General features: G+C 40.8%; 1 protein-coding gene across 2 annotated transcripts in view; it reads right to left on the reverse strand.

Annotated features, from left to right (window-relative positions):
* Positions 1 to 20,329, reverse strand: part of SESN3 (sestrin 3) — a 44,916-nt gene that overhangs the window by 14,206 nt on the left and 10,381 nt on the right. For both annotated transcript variants that reach the window (XM_038129486.1, XM_038129479.1), the window contains exons 2-6: positions 7,464 to 7,529; positions 4,926 to 5,123; positions 4,060 to 4,242; positions 3,419 to 3,655; positions 1,667 to 1,814 (exon numbers count right to left, since the gene is read on the reverse strand). In XM_038129486.1, coding sequence (XP_037985414.1) covers positions 1,667 to 1,814; positions 3,419 to 3,655; positions 4,060 to 4,242; positions 4,926 to 5,123; positions 7,464 to 7,529 — 832 coding nt within the window. The remainder of the gene's footprint in view (positions 1 to 1,666; positions 1,815 to 3,418; positions 3,656 to 4,059; positions 4,243 to 4,925; positions 5,124 to 7,463; positions 7,530 to 20,329) is intronic.

Consider the following 20,329-nt stretch of genomic DNA (forward strand, 5'->3'; position numbering starts at 1 on the left):
AAGCACACGCAGGTTCTCTATCAGGAGTCAATCTTCCCCTCCCGAATAAACAGGTGGCTCGATTGTGTAACTACCTCTGCAGAAGTTGACTACTGCATAGCTGACTGCATTTGACCCTGATGTTAAAATCGTGGCTTGCTTCCACATGCATTGGTAGAACAGTTGCCATATGTCCACTGTTAGCACCTTGAAAAGTCAGTTAATCTAAGAATTGCAGAAGTGCTTTATCTCCTCTTTGCCTCATTAAACAATCAAAACATAACCGTGTAGGAAGAAGCTTGGACAACATCTGCTACAGTAAATTCTCAGCGAAGAATAAAAAAACCCTGTACACATACCCTCCTCTGCCCTGACAAGGACTGTGTTTCATGAAAGGGTAAAGGCCCAACACACACAGACTCCTCAACTGAAATCAGCAAATGGTAAAGAGGGAAGAAAGTCAACAAAACTAACAGCAACCCTAATCAAAAACCCCTCCTGCCTTGAATGACCCCTTTTCCTTAAACACCTGAAGTTGCACAGACTCACGGAAGTCCTGATTTGATAACGAAATTGCAATGAGTGTCCATTTAACTGCACTGCTGATACTGCCTGACCAAAGGAAACCACAGCAGGAATTTACAATGTCCATTTCAAAAAATCCAGCTTGATGTTGCTGGATCTACCTTCTTTCACAGATTTTTCCACGTTCCTAGAGAGCCACAAAACAATCTCTCTGCTGATCCTCAGTACATTCTTCCTCCCTGTTGGGTTCTTGGCACAAACCCATTGATTCTTTCAAACACATTTGGTCTGGAGCTGTGGAGACCTAAATTCACTAAGAACAGTGCAGTAAAATGTGAAGCATTTTAGTGGTCTCTTTTTAAAAAGACACAAGCAATCATCTTCAAGTAGCTTCTACTATGAGGAAATAGCTAGAGACTCTGATTGTCTTAATATTCTTTCTTCTAACACTTTCTTTGGGGAAGAAAACACCTTTCTGTCTGTAGGAAGCAGGCTTCATTCAGTAGTTTGTTAGAGATGAAGGCCTCCAGAGCATATGAAGAATATGGGAAAAGAAGGTTTCAGCTCAAAATTTGGAAAATCATTTCAGAACAAAAAAGTGCTATCAATCTCTATCACAAGACAGGCAGTGGAACAGCACAGCAGTATGATCACTCAGAGCAGCAAGTTTGAAATGTTCTTTCCAGGTGGGCAGTAAATGGTAAAGTAGTTGAGTCTCATCATCTAATTCCTAAACTAAATGTCATACCTGAAAGCTACTTCTGAGTGTCATTGAAATTCTAAGCACCACAGAACCTGCACCTATGAAATATTACTGAATATTTATTACTAATTTATTCATCATAATTAATAAATTAATTATTTTGATTATACAGAACATATAAAGAAAGAAAAATGTACACCCTACTTTTTAAGGAAGCCTACAGGCCTTTTTTTCCCTTAATATACAAAAGCTAAATTTCAAGTAGTAAAAAGGATGATATTTGTCAATCATAAAATCCTAAGGTGATGAAGCAAAAGGTAAGACCACCCTTACTACACACCTCCTACATGAAAAGCCAGAATAAAGAAATGGACAGAAAAAGTTTCAGTCACTCAACTAGACTCAAGCATTTATTTCTTAAGAAGCACAAACAAAACTGAACTGGAAAAGCCCAAATACCTCCACTAATTACTAGCAGACTCTCCTTCTTCTCCTTCTCAAAGCGAGTGGCCATTTCTTCCTGAGAGGCTTCTTCATCCTCTTTATCTTCTTGTAGTCTCTTCATCCTTTCCATCAGGGCCTCCAGCTCACTTAAAGAATCTGCAATCTGCAAAAACATCATGACATTCTGCAAAATTAGAAGATAGACAACGTGTGTCATCTTCAGATTTCATGCTTGACAGTAAACGTTCTCAAAACCAGACAGCAGCAGCAAACACAAAAACTCAAGCCAGAATGCATTTTGCCACATACATCAGAGACAAACAGCTTTCACACAGCAGGAAGACAGGAGCTGGAAGTGTTAATGTGGCCTGCTGCAGTAATTTACTGCAGGGGGATTAACAGTGAAGAGGTGGTGTTTGAGTGTGGAAACTGCAGTCACTCGTATTCCACCACATAGATAGCTCAGGAAAATCCATCTGTGTGCCCTATGTCTCCCATAAACAACATTGCATACTAAGGTGACTATATTGACTCCATTGGCAATGGAAAATATGCCTCTGAAGAGATGCAGTGCAACACTGCCTTACAGAAATACAACCTGAGGTGGCAAATCAGTACTTTTCTTTCATTATGTGTAACCAAAATACCCACTCTGTTGACCCTTTTTCTTACTTTTGTGAGGAAAAAAGACCTCTTTTTGCTAGAAATACATCAAAGTTTGGGTGCCCTGTACCTATTATTCAGGTTTTTCATAAGATAAATAATTTGGTTTTAATTTTTTATCTTTTTGAGTCTGTTCTTTTGCCCATAGTTACAACTGTTTCTGGCAGATTCCTCACTGCTTAGCAATAAGCACAGTCAGCAGCAACACTCTGCCTACTACAAATGGGGAATAAGGGACCTCCATGGCATGAGCTGGCATGTTTTACAGCCCAGAAATTTAAGACACAGTGATTGAACTGAGTGCTGACATGCTTACATTCTACTGGTAATTGTAAATTGTATCTAGCAATTGTATCTAGCAATTCTATCTAGCAATTCTGCTCATAATCCTGATTTTCCATCAAAGGCAATGAGGCTAATTCATCTGTCGGCATTAATTCAAGGGCATGTCTTCAAAAGCATTCTAGAGCACCTTTCAGGAAAAAATGTCCAGTTAATTAACTGGTAATCAAATTAATCAAGTTAATTAACTTAGTAATCAAAGTTCTCTGTTGATTCAAGACTGGAACACCAGCATGAAGAATTAAATAATTTTATTTCAGACATTTCCTCCCATCTACATGGAAGTGTTTCAAACTGTTTCGTGACTGTAGGCCTTGAAGTAAAAATAATAATAATAATAATTATTATTATTATTACTACTGCCACCACTACTACTACTTCTATTTTTTTTATATTTTTCTTTTCACTCCCTATGTTAGGAACATGGATGGAACAATGCTCCAGTCAATGCCACACTGTCAAAAGAAACTGGGACTTTGAGGTTTCTGCTGAAAGCAAAGTTTTAGTCTTGCCTGGTTGGTGGTGAGATTAACTATCAAAATTACATGGCTCTGACTACCATCCACTGTTACAGTGCGGTTTTCAACAGATTACATTGGAAATTGCCAGAGTGTATGTAAGAATTACTGGACTGAAGTATTCCTGTAAAGTAGACAAAAAAAATTTCAAACTAAAATTTAAACAGGAAAGAATGGAAGTAAAGAATGGAAGTTTTTTAATGCAAAACAGAGGCAAGCAAAAGAATTTTCTTGCAACACTAACCCCGAAGTTGCTACTTGTGAGGGATGCGTTTTCTATGTTGTTGTCATTGGCAAGATCACAGACACAGAAGTTGTTGACTGCTATAAGTCTGACTCCATTGGATGTATCCGGATCTCTCTCTGGATTAATGCCACTACCAAACACAAAACTTGCCAAGGCATGATAATGGGCCAACAGGACAACAGCATGCACCAGTTCAGGAAGAGACCAATTATTTTCCCCAGTCTTGACAAGTTTCTGAAATGAGAATAAAAAAAAGTGTAAATATAAAATTTCTTTTGGCCCCCGGCTTTTCTATAAAACACTACACACTTCAAAAAGGGATCAATTATTTCTTCCAATAATACCATATTCCCCTTACACACAAACTCTCACTGGATAAAAAAAGAGACACTTAATATATTATTTCTTTTCTTTTGGGCTATTTTAGCTATTCCTAAAAAGAAAATCTTATTGGCTTTATCACACAGGAGAATCAGCTTGTTTGGTGCACTAGTACTTCCCTGAACTTTTTAACTCAGGGTAATGAAGCCTAACCAGGCAGAGTTCTGCCTGCAGTTCCAAGCCCAACCTGCACAGTTCTAGGCAGTTCTTTTTACCAGACATTTACTGGTATTTACAGGGCACGACTGAAGAGGTACCTGGATGTGCTCTTTTGTGATCAGCCAGGGCCGGTGTGCAAGAAGTTTGTTTATTTCATTCAGGTTTTTCAGTCTTTGGGGAATGTATTCTAAACCATTCAACCACTCTGCAATCCCTCCAGTCTTCAGAAACTCATCAACGTGCATATTTATTAGGTAGGAACACTGATGTCTGGCAGCAGCCTGGAATAATTAAACACAGAGTGAACAGTGCAGCACATTAGTGTGTGATCTGGTTTTGCTGTGGGTGGGAGACAGGTTAATAACACAAAACAAAAGTACAGTGTCATTCCAAAAGGCCTTGTGAAAATGCACTGCAATGCACTTCTACACAGTACAGAGGATTCTCCCACAAAAATATATTTGATTACTCTGAATTGCAAAACATAATTTTGGTTGGAAGCGACCACTAGAAGAGAACCCTCTGCTCACAGAGCTGACTTAGAACTTGTTGCTCGGAGCCTTGTCCAGACAAGATCTTCAGCCTTGGAGATCACAGAACCTTTCTCGGTTCCTGCTGCAATGTCTCAACATCCTCAGAGAGAGAATTGTTTTCCTAGTTTCCATCTGGAATTTCTTGAGACTTGAGTCCACTGCATCTCATCCTACTGCTGCACAGTGATTTGGGCATGAGAGAGGAGCATCACTGTGGGAAACAGGGCATAATGAAGGTTGCCAATTCTCCCCTCTCACTGAAAACCTTACGGCTAGGTATGTTTTATTGTGATTAAAATCTACAACAAAAATTGAGCCTCTGTCAAAATACCACCCTAATTTCTCCTTTCTACATGCTTCCTTTTTTTGTTCTTTTTTTAAACACAGAAGTCAGAGTTGCAGGAGGAGAGACTCAGCCTGTTGGTACATACCATGATAGCAATGTAGTGCCTGTAGGGCAAAGGAAGGGGCCCATCCATGCGCAGCATATAGAACTGGCTGCGGAGGAAGGACTCCAGGTATTGAGTATGGATACTCATGACCTGTGTGATGTTGTCCAGGCGACCAGACGTAGAATATTCTTCCACAAGAAGATTAGTACGTTCATCCAAACCGTTTGCTTGCATAACCTTGAAAATAAGATGGAGAAATGTTAACAAAGGGAGAGATTTTCTCTAGCTTTAGCCCCGGGGAGAAACACACTGCGATATGAAAGGTTTATCTGTGTCCAGACCTAAAGACAATGATGGAGTTCTGGATGTGTATTTGCAAACACACATGCCTGCATGAATGCAAATACACACACAGAGATCCTACTCGTATACTGAGAACTGAAGACCACATTACACTGAACCTCTGTTATTTTTTTATATGTTTCTAAAAAACCCAAAACTATTTTTCTATACATGTTGAAACAGAGGAAGTCGCAGATGCTGAATTCAAACCTGTACAGAGGGCTGAAAGTAAGTAAGAGCTAAATGGAAAGTAAATTCTTTATGGAAGACAACCTGTTTAGACACACACCACCTGAATGCTCAGCCCTAAAATCAATTTCAAAATTAATGGAGAGGAACTGGATTATGTAACCAAATTATAGAAAACAGCCTGGCAATCTACCCCTTCTGTGCCTGTATAATTGAAGAGGAGATCAAATGCTAATTTGTCCATAACATTCAGGTATTATTTAGAATAGGAATTTAATGCTTTCTTTAAACAAAAGCTGTTCTTTAATTATTCCGACCAATCCAAACCTTGGGCACAAGATGAAATGAAACAGCAGAGCAGTAAGTAGCTCTTGCATTGCAAGCCCTGACACAGTATGAGCGCTATTACTCAGTGTTTATCACCAGGAACAGCCATTCTCAACATGTTCACCACTGAAGTTACAAGCACAAGACTAGAAAACCCAGTATTTATTCTGACACTGTGCAGTAATAAACCAGCCAGCTTACTATTGCAAACACCATGAAATGAGAACATATTTTAGTTGTTTATACTGCACATGAAGGTAGAAAGTGCCTAAAACCAAGAAGCATAATGCTTTTGCTGAAATATTCTATTTAAAATAAATTTTCTTCTTTATGATGGGCTGATGAACGGATCATGTCTAAAATATTTTTCTATCAGATCTTATATAGAAGTCACATGCAAAGGAACAAAACAACATATTACATCTTCATTTCTCACCACTGTACTTTCCTGGTTTAATTTGTGGGCCCAGAAAGAAAAGGGAGAAGCAGCTACACAGTTAGGCAGCTCCATCCTTTTTACATGTGTATCTTCACTATGGCAGCTTTTCTGTGTCTTATACCCAAACTGATGCCTTCTCAGTGGTCCTTAATAATGTTTTTACCATCAGAATTTTATTCACACATTAGAGACCATTTATCTCCCTTATATACCTCACTCCACTCCTAGGAGTCCCCCTTATTTTTCAGCAAGTGTATCACCCATGTGTTTAAGAGATTCTTGAGAGATTCTTAAGAGATTAGTGGTTTCTTAGGGAAATCATATTTTTTGTGTCTCTAGTAAGGTTTCTAATCTTCTCCAGCTTGTCAGGAATTTTCCTTGTAACAGTGCAAGTTATAGAAAGACATTCTGCTGACAGAATCAAAATATAATCCTGTAGGACTGTGCTGTTGCTATGTTAGGCATAGCAATATGCCATATGATTATTTCTAAGCTTTATCTTCATCTCTATTACTATCCTCTTCATACTGTGCATGTACTTCCTCCGGATTTATTTCCATCCACAGACAATTTTTTTTAAAATTCTGCTTTCAAAGCCTTGTGGCATGTTAATAGGAACCTTTACAATTAAGTCATTATTCTCTGCCCATATTCTTTCCATTGCAACAATAAAGCAGCTTTTAACACCAGAAGTGTTATTATCACTTCAGTGTGTTACTATTCTGTCACTAAACCCGCTCTATTCACTGTACTATTTCATGACAAGGAATGAGGGAGAAAGGCAGTAGTTTGTTTAACAAACCACGGTTGGCATTTGTCGTGGTAGAAATCTCGAGTCTGAAATCCACTCCTACCTTTCAACCACAAATTCTCTCAAGAGCCACAGCTGCAGTCTAAGGAGTGAAGTCATATTTGCAGGTTCTCTCAAAGTGAAGGTCAGGCACTGCTCTGACAGCTACATAATCACACTGGTGCAATACTGGACAGGCCTCCCTTCAGGTCTGGCATTATAAATAATGTGTTCACACCCACCCGAGAAGAGCAGAGCTGTCACTCATGGATGTCTCTGGGAAAGCTGGTAACAGAAAAGATGTCAAACAGTACCACTTGTGTGAAGGCATGGGGTGGGTCTTGACCACTGGAACCTGCTCCAGAGAAACCATTACTTTTGCTTCCAAGGGAGCTCATCGAGGTACCATGGAACAAGCAGGGTCATAGAACCATCCTTCAGTGTCATTATTTTCAGAACCATCACCCAGCCCAGCTAACTGCAAACTTACTTCATTCTCTGGTATAAAGGCACTTGGTCCTCTTGTCAACGGTGGGGAGACCTGTACTCTCTTTTCCTGCAAAACAGTCACATAGTTCAGTCACTGTCAGGAATTACATGTTCACCTCTTGAGACGAGATCTTCAAGGTCTGGATTCTATTCTCAAAGCCCCCTGGGTGTTCACTGAGGATGTATGGCACCACACCACATTAGATCAGCTTTGCATCCCCTGTACTTTGCATGAAGAAATGGCATTCATTTTGGCAAGGAACAGCACCAATTTTGGGCAGGGGTAAGGCAGAAACAAACCCCAAAAATCTAATTCCAGTTGGTTGACAGACCAGTTTGAAGATACACAGACAATAGCAACAAAACATGTGGCATGATGCTAAAATTAGCCATTTTACTGGATTGAATGGAAGTTTGAAAACAGAGGGGAAAAAAAACCACACTCAGGAAATTATAAGCAAGATGCTGGTTTTTTTCTACATCAGCATCTGATGAGATCCTTAGTGTGTGAGCATAAGAACTTTTTGTGCCAAATATTGGCATGAAAAGCAAACCAGCAAGACCTAGTTATATGCATTTTCAAGAAACCTGATGAAAAGGCCACCTGGCTCACTGCTGAGCCTGGGGCCGACTGCAAGCAGCATGAGCCTGGGTGTGCAAACCCCAGCTACAAGGCAGGAGGATATATTTAGTACAGAACAAGCTGATAGCGTAACAAGAGCCAGAGGACTTTTTTGATTTATTAGGGATAAGAAACTGGATTAAGATAAACTGTGCTGCCAACCAGAGGAGGGAAGGGGACCTGGGGAGGCTGTCTGCTCCTCCAACTCATCAAGGGCAGGACCTACACTGTCCATGTGATTCCTGAACAGTGCTGGTCCAATTCTCCTGGAGGTTCCTTCCTCTCCACAGGTCATTTATTTCAGTGACTAACTCCTCAAACTGTTAAAGTTTTCCTAATGTCTAATCTGAATTTCCCTTGCAATAATTTAAAGCAGTTGTTTCTTGTCTTTTCTTCTTTTCCTCTTTATGGTTATTTTCCACCTATCTGGCTGGCTGCACACTTGTCTCAAGTCCCTAATTGCAACCACAGTGTTGGTGACTCTTAATATGTTATCCATAAACAGCAGTATTGGATTTGCATACTAAGTATTTCGTGCCCCTAACATAAAAGTCTGAAGTTTTCCATAACAAATGCCTCTTAAATACCTCTACCAGGGGGGCTTTAAGCTTAACTGCCATGTGCACAAACAGCAGTGCCAGTCCCATAATGAATGTGCCACTGATTTCCACCCAGGAAAATTAAGCCACTGGAGCTGCGTAACTATTGTCCTCATCCTTAAAAACATCCTGTCCTTTCTAAATTAGATTAAGGAATAACATGCAAAAATCAGCAATGATTATTCAGGAAAGATGTTCCAAAGCAAACTCTCACAGGACAATTGAATTTGTGACTTTGGAACAATTAGCTGCTAAAAGATGCAGAAATAAGCTGGATCAACCGAATGAAGCCCAGCAGCCAGGAGACAACTTCCTGCATCTGCTGCCTACTGTCACAGCCTCCAAAATCCTGTAAAACACTTCTCATGTACAAAAAGTACTCAATCTAAAGTATGAAGAAATGGTGAAGAGAGTCCTGGTATCTGCACATGCAACCCCTTCCTCACACAGTTACACAAGGCACAGGAAGACATCTTCTGCCCTCAAATACACAGTCCTGCCAGTAGCCAGTCATTTCCACCAACATTAAAAAAAAAGAAATGCTTTCCAAGATTGGATCTAAGCTTGGGTTTTACTTGGTTCATGAGGGTTATCTGGATATTAAAGTTTAAAACCTTTATTTCACACTACATAATCTGGAGGAAGCAGCTTGTGTGAGTGATACAACTTGGATACCTGTACACTGTCAGCTTTTGCTGGAGCATACCAGAGCTGAACCTTCTCCATCCTGCTCTCTGATCTGTACCTTCTTCAGGCTCTGCAAAGCTGGTCCTTAAGGCCAGACCATGGCAAAAAAATCCCTTTGTTGCTTCTGGCAGGATCTGGCCTCCATTCCCCTGTTTTCCTATTCAGTGTGACTGCTATTACTCCTTTGTGCCTGCAGATAAGCTACTGCTGAGGAAAGGAGGAAACGGTACTTGGGTGGATGAATATAGGCAAGTATCAACAGTTAATTCCTGTGAATGATGACAGAAAGTCCAGGAGATAGTCAGACATGAAAAATGTGTGTTAAATCTACTACAAAAAGAACAAAATCCAGTTCCTTTTGGGTGGTGGCAATTCTGAAAAAAACAAGCCTGGAAGAAAAAAAAGACAAACAACCAAAACAAGAACAAAACCCCAAAAGCTCAAACATGATCATTCAAGCTGACAAGTCTTATCACTAGACACTTACAGGGACCTGGGTTTTTTTGATATTAGAAGTGGATATTCTCCCCTTCTACCAACAAGAAAGATTATTTTGCCTTCTTGCCAAAGCTTTTATTTTATTAAAACTGGTTAAAACAAACTTGTGAGGAGAAAAGGAGCAAACATCATCTGGTTGCCCAAGTTCTCAGGATGCTATAAATAAAACCACGTGAAGTTTACAAGCATCGAGAAAGATAATGTTGGCTTTGTTAAGCTGTAGATAAGAACCACTCCTTCTGGGCATGCTTTATCTAGAACAATGATTTAAGATCTACCCGAGGACCCAAACATAAAAAACAGTACATGGGAATTAGAAAGCAACAGTGCAGATTTATGGTTCTTTATGGTGAAAGTTCTTGCAAAGCTTCTTGTTTTCCAAGAAAGCCATTTTGTTTTCCTGTCCAAGTAGTCTTTGCAGATTACACTAACTATCACTAAGTCAGCCAGGGTCCCAAATATCTTATTTGAAATTGGATTCTTTTGCTAAGAGGCTGAAAGATGAAACAGGTTGCTCAGCAACTAAAATGCTGCACGCACATCTACCAGTCATTCTCTTCTTCATGATCCTCCAGAAAGAAAATTGCTAGAGTAAGAACAATTTCCATTAAGACTAGTACCTTTTGGAGGGCTGTATCCTCAGAAGGAATGAGATATGAAGGGCTTCAAAGCAGAAAAAGGTGTCTGTGACCATATGGGTTCCTGAGAGAGGGGCTGCTACAAGCCAGAGCCTCAGAGCAGGTTTAGCAGCAGTGTCACTGTCACACCGTGGTGTCAGACAGCAGAACAAGACCCCTGCAGAGCACAGGAGAGCTGACACAGAAATCCATGAAAAATCTGACTTAAGTTTTAAGTATTGAATTTGCACACATGTGACTTCTTCCTGTCCTTAAACTGCACTTGCAATGGTGGCAGGACCCGCATCAGGAATCTGAATGGTGACAAAGTAGGAGCATTTCCCCTTTACCCAGGATAAACTGTAAGAAATACCTTCATCCTTGGGCGAGCTCTGCACAAACCCACAGACACGAATCTGCAACTTGCCATCTCACAGATTTATTTTCATTTGTGGCAGTGACTGCACAGCCTTCCCTCCACAGCCAAGACACGCACTGGGATGAGGCACCTGCATCCCAAATAGCTGCCAAGTGGCAGAGCAAGGAATGCCAGAGCCACTGGGGTTGGTGATGTGGCCACGAAGGCCAAGGGGGAGCAAGCATGAGCCCAGCTGGCACTGGGATAGCACAGCGGCTTTCCTCCCAAAGCCCAAAGCAAAAGAAATAACCTTTCTTCCTCTTCACCACCACATGAATCACCATGTCCTCAGGCTTTAAAGAAATGGCTATTTTTAGCAAGCTGTAAAAGGAGGCTGTTTTGCTTGAGAATGGAAGTGCTAGCTGGTGGAGCTGATCAAACAGCTGCTTTAAGAAGCCCTTCTGAATACCTACATATTCAGAAAACAGGGGCAAGAATATTCAGAAAACAGGGGCAAGAAGCAAGTCCTTGCACTGCTACGGGTGCAGGGAGGTTCTTACACACACGGCACACAAAATCGAATTCATCCTGCACTTGACATCAAGGTGGTCATGCTTCCACAGGATGGGGGGAGGGGGAATCACAGGGAAGAAACATTCAAGAGGGAATTTTGTGAGCCATGACAGCGCTGCCACTTGTGCCCCTGCGAATTCCCAGAGCAGTGCAAGCGTCTGGGAAACACTCATGAAGGGGCTCAGAACCTCCACTCTAACACCTGCCACCACTGCCAAGACATCAGGATAATAAACAACACCAGATCAAATATAAATCCTAAGGGCATCCCAAAATTAGCTTCTCCTGAGGAACAAACTCTTTTTCCTAAACAAGCAGAAATGTTTTTGGAGGGGAAGGTAATGACTAACTTATTATTTATTAAACCTTTTCTTATATTGTAATCTACAAGTCATTTTGCTACCATCTAGAATTTAAATTGTTAATAAATTCCGTGGTCTATCTCTTTAAAATACTCATTATCATCTGCAGCAATAATCTGAGTCAAGTGTGTCACTGGGTGGGAGTGGAGAACTAGGTTTAGGATTCCCTGTCTGGGGCTGAATCTTACCAAAGGAATAGTTTCTTCTCCCCAGTCTCAGCTTTATCTTACAGTTTGTCAAACTCAAAATACACCAGTTCAGTCTCACAGACTTAATGTTATGGAGCCCACATTTGGTTTTCAGCTGACAGACACAAATGCCTTGAATTTTAGTTCACATTACAAGCAGCATTATTTGCGGCTGCTGCTGGTTAAAACCCTACCTATAAACTGGTTTCTCCTACTCCCACTGCTGTTACTGAACATATTTTCATTTTTTGTTCTTGGATCCTGGAACAGGGTCTACCTCAACTGCCTCAAATTACAGTCAAATGCTCTGATTTTCAGTAAATTGTAACACAATTTTAGTCGTACAATCATACTGGACCATCTGCTTATTCCATCCTCACTGAAAACAGAAGAAAGCATTAATAAAAGTTATCTGAATACTGGTTGTGTCTTAGCATCTACTTTTATTCAAACTCTTCCCTAGGATGCAGGAGGGATTTTGTTTATTTCTGCGCATGCCAAGTTGCCTTTTGATTTAGCCACCCAACCTTGGCAGAGGAAGAGCAGTTTAGAAATGCAGCAGAAGTTTAGGATGCATCCCATTCATTTGAGATGGTAACTTTATTATTTGTTGTAAATTTGCAGAGGATTAATGCAATAGTTTAAACAACACATAGTCTTGCTGACTAAAATGAAAGCCTCAGTAGTCAGTTTACCTGTCTTCACACGTGAGTTCTCCTGAGAGACTCTGATCGACAAGAACAAAGAAGTATATTCAGCAAAGCTGTGAAATTTTGACATTTACTGACAACAATTTATTGATGTATCATTCTTTAAAGAAAAAAAATCTGTTTACAGCATCTAATGTAATAAAATCGGGAGCTTTATAGCTTCAGAACATATCTACAATTCATCTCAGATGAAGTTTGCATTGCAACTTCAAAAATTTAGATACACATTTGAAGAGTAAACCTTGGTGTCCTGTTAGTCACAGCAATTTCTGTAGAAAAAGAAAAGCCAAAAGACAAAAATGTGAAGAGCAATGATTTGAATGATACATAACACTTTATTTGCTGGCAGTGCAGAACTCCTCCTTACAGCCAACCTATTCCTATAACTAAACCCAGGATATATCTCCAGAAGCAATAAAAGAAATGTTCAGAACAAACAATGTCAAAATGTTGAGAGTTCACAAAGCAAAAGTCCTAGCCTAGGGTCATTTGTAAGGGGTATTTCAAGTGATTTTGCAACAGTTTCTTCCTCTTACCAGACTGTCCAACTCCAAAAATGCAAACTAAGCCATAAAGATGAAAATTAGCAGAGGAAGTCAAACAGCAGGAAATCTTTTTTTAAATGAAACAGCATTTCAAAATACTTAAACCAGTAACTTTTAACATTAAGAATTTGGCATCTTTGTGCCTCCCAGCTGATGAAGTGGTGCAAAGAGCTGGGAAAAGAGCCAATGTAGTACAATTGATGGAGAGCTTTTGCTCTGGTAACAGGTTACAGCCCTTTTGGATTTCACACAATAAAAGGAAGCCTATCCCAAGTTCCCGTCCCTCTACCAGCCATTAAGAACACAATCCACACTAATTAGAAACCAAAGGTCAGCAATTTCTGCCCAGCTCAAGATGGATGGTCAAGCAGGAGAAAGCCCACAATGGTTCCTTGCTCTTTGAAAGATATCCGGTACGCTCAGCCCATGGGAGAAAACCTCAGCAGTGAACACAAAGTTACTGGCAGAAAAGCCTATCACCTTTTCCATAAAGCAAACCTACATCTGCATCCTTACTGCTCCTACTGCTGAGTCTCTCTCCTTATGCTAGAGATCACTCCTGTTAACCAAAACCAACCTCCAACTGCACCTGGGAGCAGACAGGCAAGGATCACAAGGCAAATGTCAGAGTAACAAGTATGCTGAAAAACACTTTATTTAAGAAACCAGAACTGTATTTAATTTTTTTTTAAATTGGTCAGAATAGATCTAAATGTATCAAGTTAAAGACACGTGTGTAACTTAATATTGACTGAAGTTCAGGGTGCACCTAGCTGTGTAACTAAGTCTGAGGCTCCTAAGTAGAAAAATGGAAAGACCTTCACAACAAAATTCACTCAACCAAGTCAAACCTAAACATTGATTATTAACACCTGAAAAGGATGAGAGACAAACAGCTACTTTTTCTGCTTCCTGGTTGCTTGAGAATCACTTCCATTTAATATAAGCCAAACCTCAAAGTCTGACTTCTTACTCATGACCCAATTGTTCTCAGATACCAAGCATGAAACTCAACTGACCAAACACAGGCACCCAAATCAGAGTTAGCCAGCTGCCTGCTGGTTCAAATGAAAAAAGGAAGGTGATGTCTAAGTCAGGATGCGAACAACTGTGTCATGGAAAAGCCGGAATTTTCACCACAGACTAAAAGGACTTCATGGCTAACCAGGTATTGGTCTGAAGACCACCAAAACATCTATCACCAGCAGACAACAAAAGGTCTTCTGGTCTATTTCAGCCTTCAAAAACTGCTCAAAAAACCAAACAAAAAAACCAAAACCAAAATTACAGGGAGAATAGAAACAAGGAGAAACAACACTTCTCTCATTTGTCCATGGAGAACTTCACCTCCTTCCCTCCCTGCACACCCAGCAGTAACACTGGAGTTTGTGTGCTCCTCAAAAACTGCCCTGAGGACAGAAGATCTTGTGAGTGAATGTCTAGATGACTCAATACACTACAAGCACAGCAGAAAAGCATTTTCTATGTTTCAACAGCACCCGATATTAAGAGCAAAAGTTAGAAAACTTCAGTGGTTTTAGCTGGGACTTGTTTCATCTGTACCTTGGCTCCCTTCCACCTTCAGGTTTAGTCCACATCTGACATACTGAGACAGACCAGCATTATCTAGTTTGGAGAACATAGCCTTTAGCCATTAAGTTGGCAAAACTGCAAAACTGCAGCGAGTTAATCTGCCTCCTCATCAGCCAGGACAGGAGCGCTGCGTGTTGAGAAAGGCTCTCTGAAGCAGCACAGCATATCCTTTAATCCCCTGCCTCCATGCAGAGGGCTGCCTTGTCCTGCCTGAGCACAGCCCATCTAACCAAGCCTGGTTTCGCTCTGCCAGAAGGGTCCCATGTGCTCAGGAGGCTGCAAGCTCAGCGTGGGCCAGGGCAGTGAGTGTGGTCACACGTGTGGCCTCCATCGTCTAACGGAGAGACCGGATCGACCTCCCCACTGGATCCATGCAGCAGAACACTGCCAACAGGTACAACAAACATTTGCTAGAAAGTGCAGACAGAACAGCAGCTGCTTTGACAGGCCTGAACGAATACCTAAATTAATGACTGAGAGCACAGCCTCTTTACAATACAGTAACTGAATGGTTAAATACTTCAATTCATAAACACACACACATTTGATTTATTGGGCATACTGCCACTTGGAGATTAAAAAACGAAAAGAGAGAAAGACCCCTGGGGTATGCAAATCTATCATGTATCTCTGGCAGAACTGTCTCCCAAGAATGCTCTACCGAATTTTTAACAGAAGTATTGTCTAAAAGGCACGCCTTATAAGCAAGCAAAATAGAATGGTATTCATCCATACTGTAAAGGCATAATGGCATCCTCCTACTGTTAAGAAAGTGGCCCAGGGTTTGGTGGTTTTTTGTTCTTTGGTTTTGGTTTTTCCAAGTATTTCAAAGATGCTAAATGATTGAAACACTAAATTAATATAAGTGCAGTACACTACACAACACTTGGACAATTTTTTAAAGAAAGTCTTGAAAGGACTCCACTGCAATTCATGCTAGAAAAACTTCAAATGCTACAGTATTTCAGCAGAGACACCATCACCAAGGGTTTACAGAAAAGAAGATGCATTTAACAGCATGTTACTATAAAAACAGACTGGGTGAATTTTTTAACTAGGCACCATCATCAAGGCTGTATTCTCTCATCTCTCATCTTTGTTGCTGCTGTTGCATTCATTATGACAAAGAGCAGAGAGAGAGACATTTTAGGCACAGTGTGCCCTAAAACATTAGGATTTGGATATTTACCAAGGTGAGACTCTTAAGGTTATGCCTACACTGCAGTTGCTAGAACAACTGCTGCTCTTCTACAAGCCAGCTTTAAAGAAGTTCCTGGATTCACTGGTTTTGAAGAAGTCCTTGGTTAACAGTTCCTAACTCAGGCAGGCACATGAAGCTCTGCTGCACAACAGGCTTGAGAAACCAGACAAATGTTGAGTCAGCCACTGCTGAGTTTCCAGTTAAAAGGATGAAGCCTGACAGCTCAGAGTGAACATAAAGAGATCTGCTCACAGCAAGTATGGAGTCCTACCTTTGCACTTTAATGGAAAAAATAATAACAATATCCTCCTCTGATTAGCATCTCAGTTCCCCACAGCTGCAGGGGAGGAAGCTGGGCTCTGACCTCTGCACCAGCTCACTAAAATAGTTTTCCTTCTCAGCTTCAACTTACCTGCATGACAGACTATCAAAAGCTACAAGGTCTCCTGCACTGGTGTCCTGGCCACACAAAGTATTTTGCTGCCTGAGGTGTTATTCAAGCTATGTTCATAACTAATGCCAAACACTTCATGTTTACAGACTGCCGAACACGGAAAAAGCTTCACAAGCTGAGTGTGGTGGAAATCCACCATAGAATTTAACTCAAGAAGGCAAAGGTTGAGGACCTTTTCCATGTGAAAACCTGTTTGACCTGTAACTATGAGATTTTAGATCACACAATCCAGCTTCCCAGGCATTTCCACTACTTTTCACCCTGCAATGTCACAGTACAGCTCACTCTTCCTGTAGTTGTTCTTTTAAAATTCAGTAGGAGGTGCACTCTGCCTGCTCTCCTGATTGGCCCTTGAACCAGGACATATAAGTGGGAAGTCTGAATTTCATCAGAAGAGCAGCAAATCTGCTGCAGAGACACATTTTGCTACCTGGAGCCTACCACAGGTGCTTCTTTGTTGCATTTCAGGGAATAGGTCCACGAGCAGACGCCCCACACTCCAGAAATAAACTTAGCATGTGTGCCTGCCAACACTCCTTTCTGATAAGTCCGTGTCCTTGTAGGGTTTTCAGCTCAATAAAAATTTCTAGGACACCATCTCTTTGCTGAGTAGTAAATGCTGCTGCAGACATACATTCCCAAGCACCTTTCACTAAACAAGTACTACATAAAACCAAATTCTATTCAGAGACATAAGAAAGTCAAACAAATGGCACAAGCATGGGCTTTCAAACTGCTTTTCCTGTACCTTTATGTTCCAAATGATCATAGCAGTTATTTTGAATCTCTGTGTACGAACTATCTTAAGTGACATGGAAGTAACTCGCCAAGATTCAGAAAACAAAATCCTCTCACACAGAGGGAAATGTGCTCTGCTCAGTACTGGAGCTCCTTGAGCTAGTTTTCCACCATCTTTTTCATACAGGATTGTGAAACACAGTAGCTTGAGCCTTGGAAACAGCAACTCTGAACTGCTGATGTCGCTGTCACAAGCATGTCAAATACTTTTAATTGACTGCCTCCTTGCTGTCACAGTCCATGCATAATGTGCTTCTGCCACCTTCAATAAAATATTATGAACCAACCAGCAGGCGACAAGCTCAAGCAGAGATACTTAGCCTTTTCCACAATGTGCAACTAAGCTGTGGAAATCCTTGCTGTAAGATGCTAAGGAGAAAAAGCCAGAGTGTGTTTAAAAGTGAGCGTTCAAGTTCATGGAAGAGAAACACAAGAACGGTTATTAAATATGGAAAATTCCCCTCCAGCTCAGGAAGTTTTCAAATGGCAAATACTTGGATCCTGGAGGTAGTGCTGTGGGAGTGCTTAACAAACTGCTCCCTTTTGTGTCTCCTTTCTTCACTATCTTCCCTCAGCCACTGTCAGAGATTGGAGTCTGAGTTGCAATCCAACCCACTGTATCTGCCATAATGCTGTCATGTATCTGCAATAGATTGGTGCACAAATAATACTTATTCTATATGTCCTATTAAAAATTGAACTTATTTTCTAATAGAGATAGGAACAGGCATACCCCAAGCAAGGAAGCATTTTAGCTAAACTGAACCATTTCAGAAATAAGCATTGTGCTAATCCAGGGCAGATGATGCAGGCCATGGTCTGGAGCTCCTTAGTGCCTGGGTGAGCACATTCCTATACTGCCTGCTCAACACAGGTGGTATCTTATAATTTACTTCAGAATGTGAAGTACGTTTAGACTTCAATTCTTTACTAACATGGTTTTAGGAAGCCAGTGCTACTATTCCAATTTTCTGAATGCACCTCATCAGAAGTTTCCTCAATTTAGATTTGAAAAAGGTGAAGGGAAAAAATGCCTATTGTCTTTATGTTTTAATGCCTTAAAACATGAAGACAATATACTTATGACCCTCACCACTCACCTAAAGGGCAGAGGATGTTTGTTTAGATAGATGGTAGTGGAAGAAAAGCACATATTGGCTATGCTACCTCACCATGGAGAACTTTTAAGCCGTTTGCGTTAACATTCAAGACAACATCAAACATGAAAACATGAGCCAGAAACATAAGGTTTCTAATTTATAGCAAAATTTGTAGCCAATGTTCCTTAAAATTTTAAGTTAATCCCTTGAAAAGCTTTTAAAAGAAGAAGAGAAGCCCCCTTGGCACAAGTTTCTTGGACAAATGTTTATGTACAACTGATGATCACTGACATCTTTGCGACAGTTCAAATAATGTAAGGCACACTGATGCTCTTCTCCTCACTCTGCCTGGAAAGGCATAGCCCTCCTGGACATCCAAAAAGAGCAATATCCTCCTGCTTTAAGAGAAGCACCTTTTTTCACCATCTTTCTTTGGTTGATGACTCAAACACAGAGAATGTGCCAGACGAAAATAAAATCTCCCTGACTAACATGCTTTACGTCTAGCCTAAAGGTACAATTTCCAAGAGCAAGCGCCTTGCTGTCTAAGCCAGGAGTTTAAGCCTCTTTTTGATTAGTTGACTCGTAAGCATTTTTCAGAAGGAGGTGGCATCCACACCATGCCTCTGAGTTTACTGAAGTAAGTCTTCTTACACAGTCTCCCTGAAGGAAGTCCAGAAAAATTCTATAGGTGCTAGGGCCACAGATAGAAAACCACGGGTGAGCCCTTTTGATTTTTCACCTGATAGGAAATCCTAAAATGGTCACCAATTAGAACAAATTATTTCTCCAAGCAGTCTTGTTTGCAAAGGCAGGAGACTGTTTTACAATGAGCAGGGAGCTGACACGCTGCTTTACATTTGATTAGTCTGGGAAAGTCTGGCTAAGAGACAGACAGGGGAAAGGCTTCATCTCAGTAGCACATTCACAAGCCACCGACTTGCTGGAACGACCATAAGAATTCTTGCAGTCAGGCAGTTTCTTCCCTTTTTTTTTTTTTAAAGAACATTTTGCATCTTAAGTTACATCTTACCAAAGTGAGTCATTAGTGAGATACAATCTCCAAAACACACTGACTTAATGTAGCTGAGCTGGTGGCAGCAAAGACCTAAGATACAAATGTATTTTCATGACGGAGCTTAAAAGATATGCTGATTTTCAAAAATGAAGGCTCCTAACTGTTAGAGAAGATTTATTGCATGTAAATACAGGACTCGTCCAGAGACAGATCAGCTACTCCTGCTCTCTCCAGCCACCCAGGCCAGCAGGTTGACAGAACTTCAGATTTATCTGCAGCCTCTGCTGGCAGGTGCTACCATTTTCCTCAGAGTACTGCCTGTACTTTTACTAAGAGGGCTTTTGCTACAGTTTGGTGACTTGATGACTCTTCAAAAAAACCAAAACAAAACCAAAAAACAAAAAACAAAACAAAACAAAAAACAACAAGAAACCAACCTCACATATTTTATACCCTGGGAAGAGTGATTAACATGCACTGCCTAATAAGGTTCTTCACTGCCCTCCAGTCGACTTGCCCTTTTTCTTAATGAAGTCACCAAACCCAAACTGAGACCTTTTCAACAGAGTAAGGCCAACTCCAAAGAGACACATTCACAGCCTCTACTTGCACCAGCCCTCCCTCTATACAGACAGAGGTGAGACAATGCAATTTTTCATCCAACTTTTCTGGGAAACAAGAACTGACGCCATAGACCTACCTTCTCAAACAAGACAAATTAATCATTTTGGATGGCTGGATGCTGCCTCTGTGTATTCATGAGGCACAGCTTAACTCAAAGGAGTGTCCCATACAAAACAGCAACAGCACTGGATAGTCAAACTGCTTCTGCTTGTATGGCAAGTTTCTGCTGGATAAATAGGTCAAGTAACTACACCTTTATCTAATACCTTTTGCATTAGTGGCCTAAAGAGCAGGGGCATGGAGGGAGACCCTCCTTCCAC

This window comes from Motacilla alba, chromosome 1, assembly GCF_015832195.1.
Source record: "Motacilla alba alba isolate MOTALB_02 chromosome 1, Motacilla_alba_V1.0_pri, whole genome shotgun sequence".
Taxonomy (NCBI): domain Eukaryota; kingdom Metazoa; phylum Chordata; class Aves; order Passeriformes; family Motacillidae; genus Motacilla; species Motacilla alba.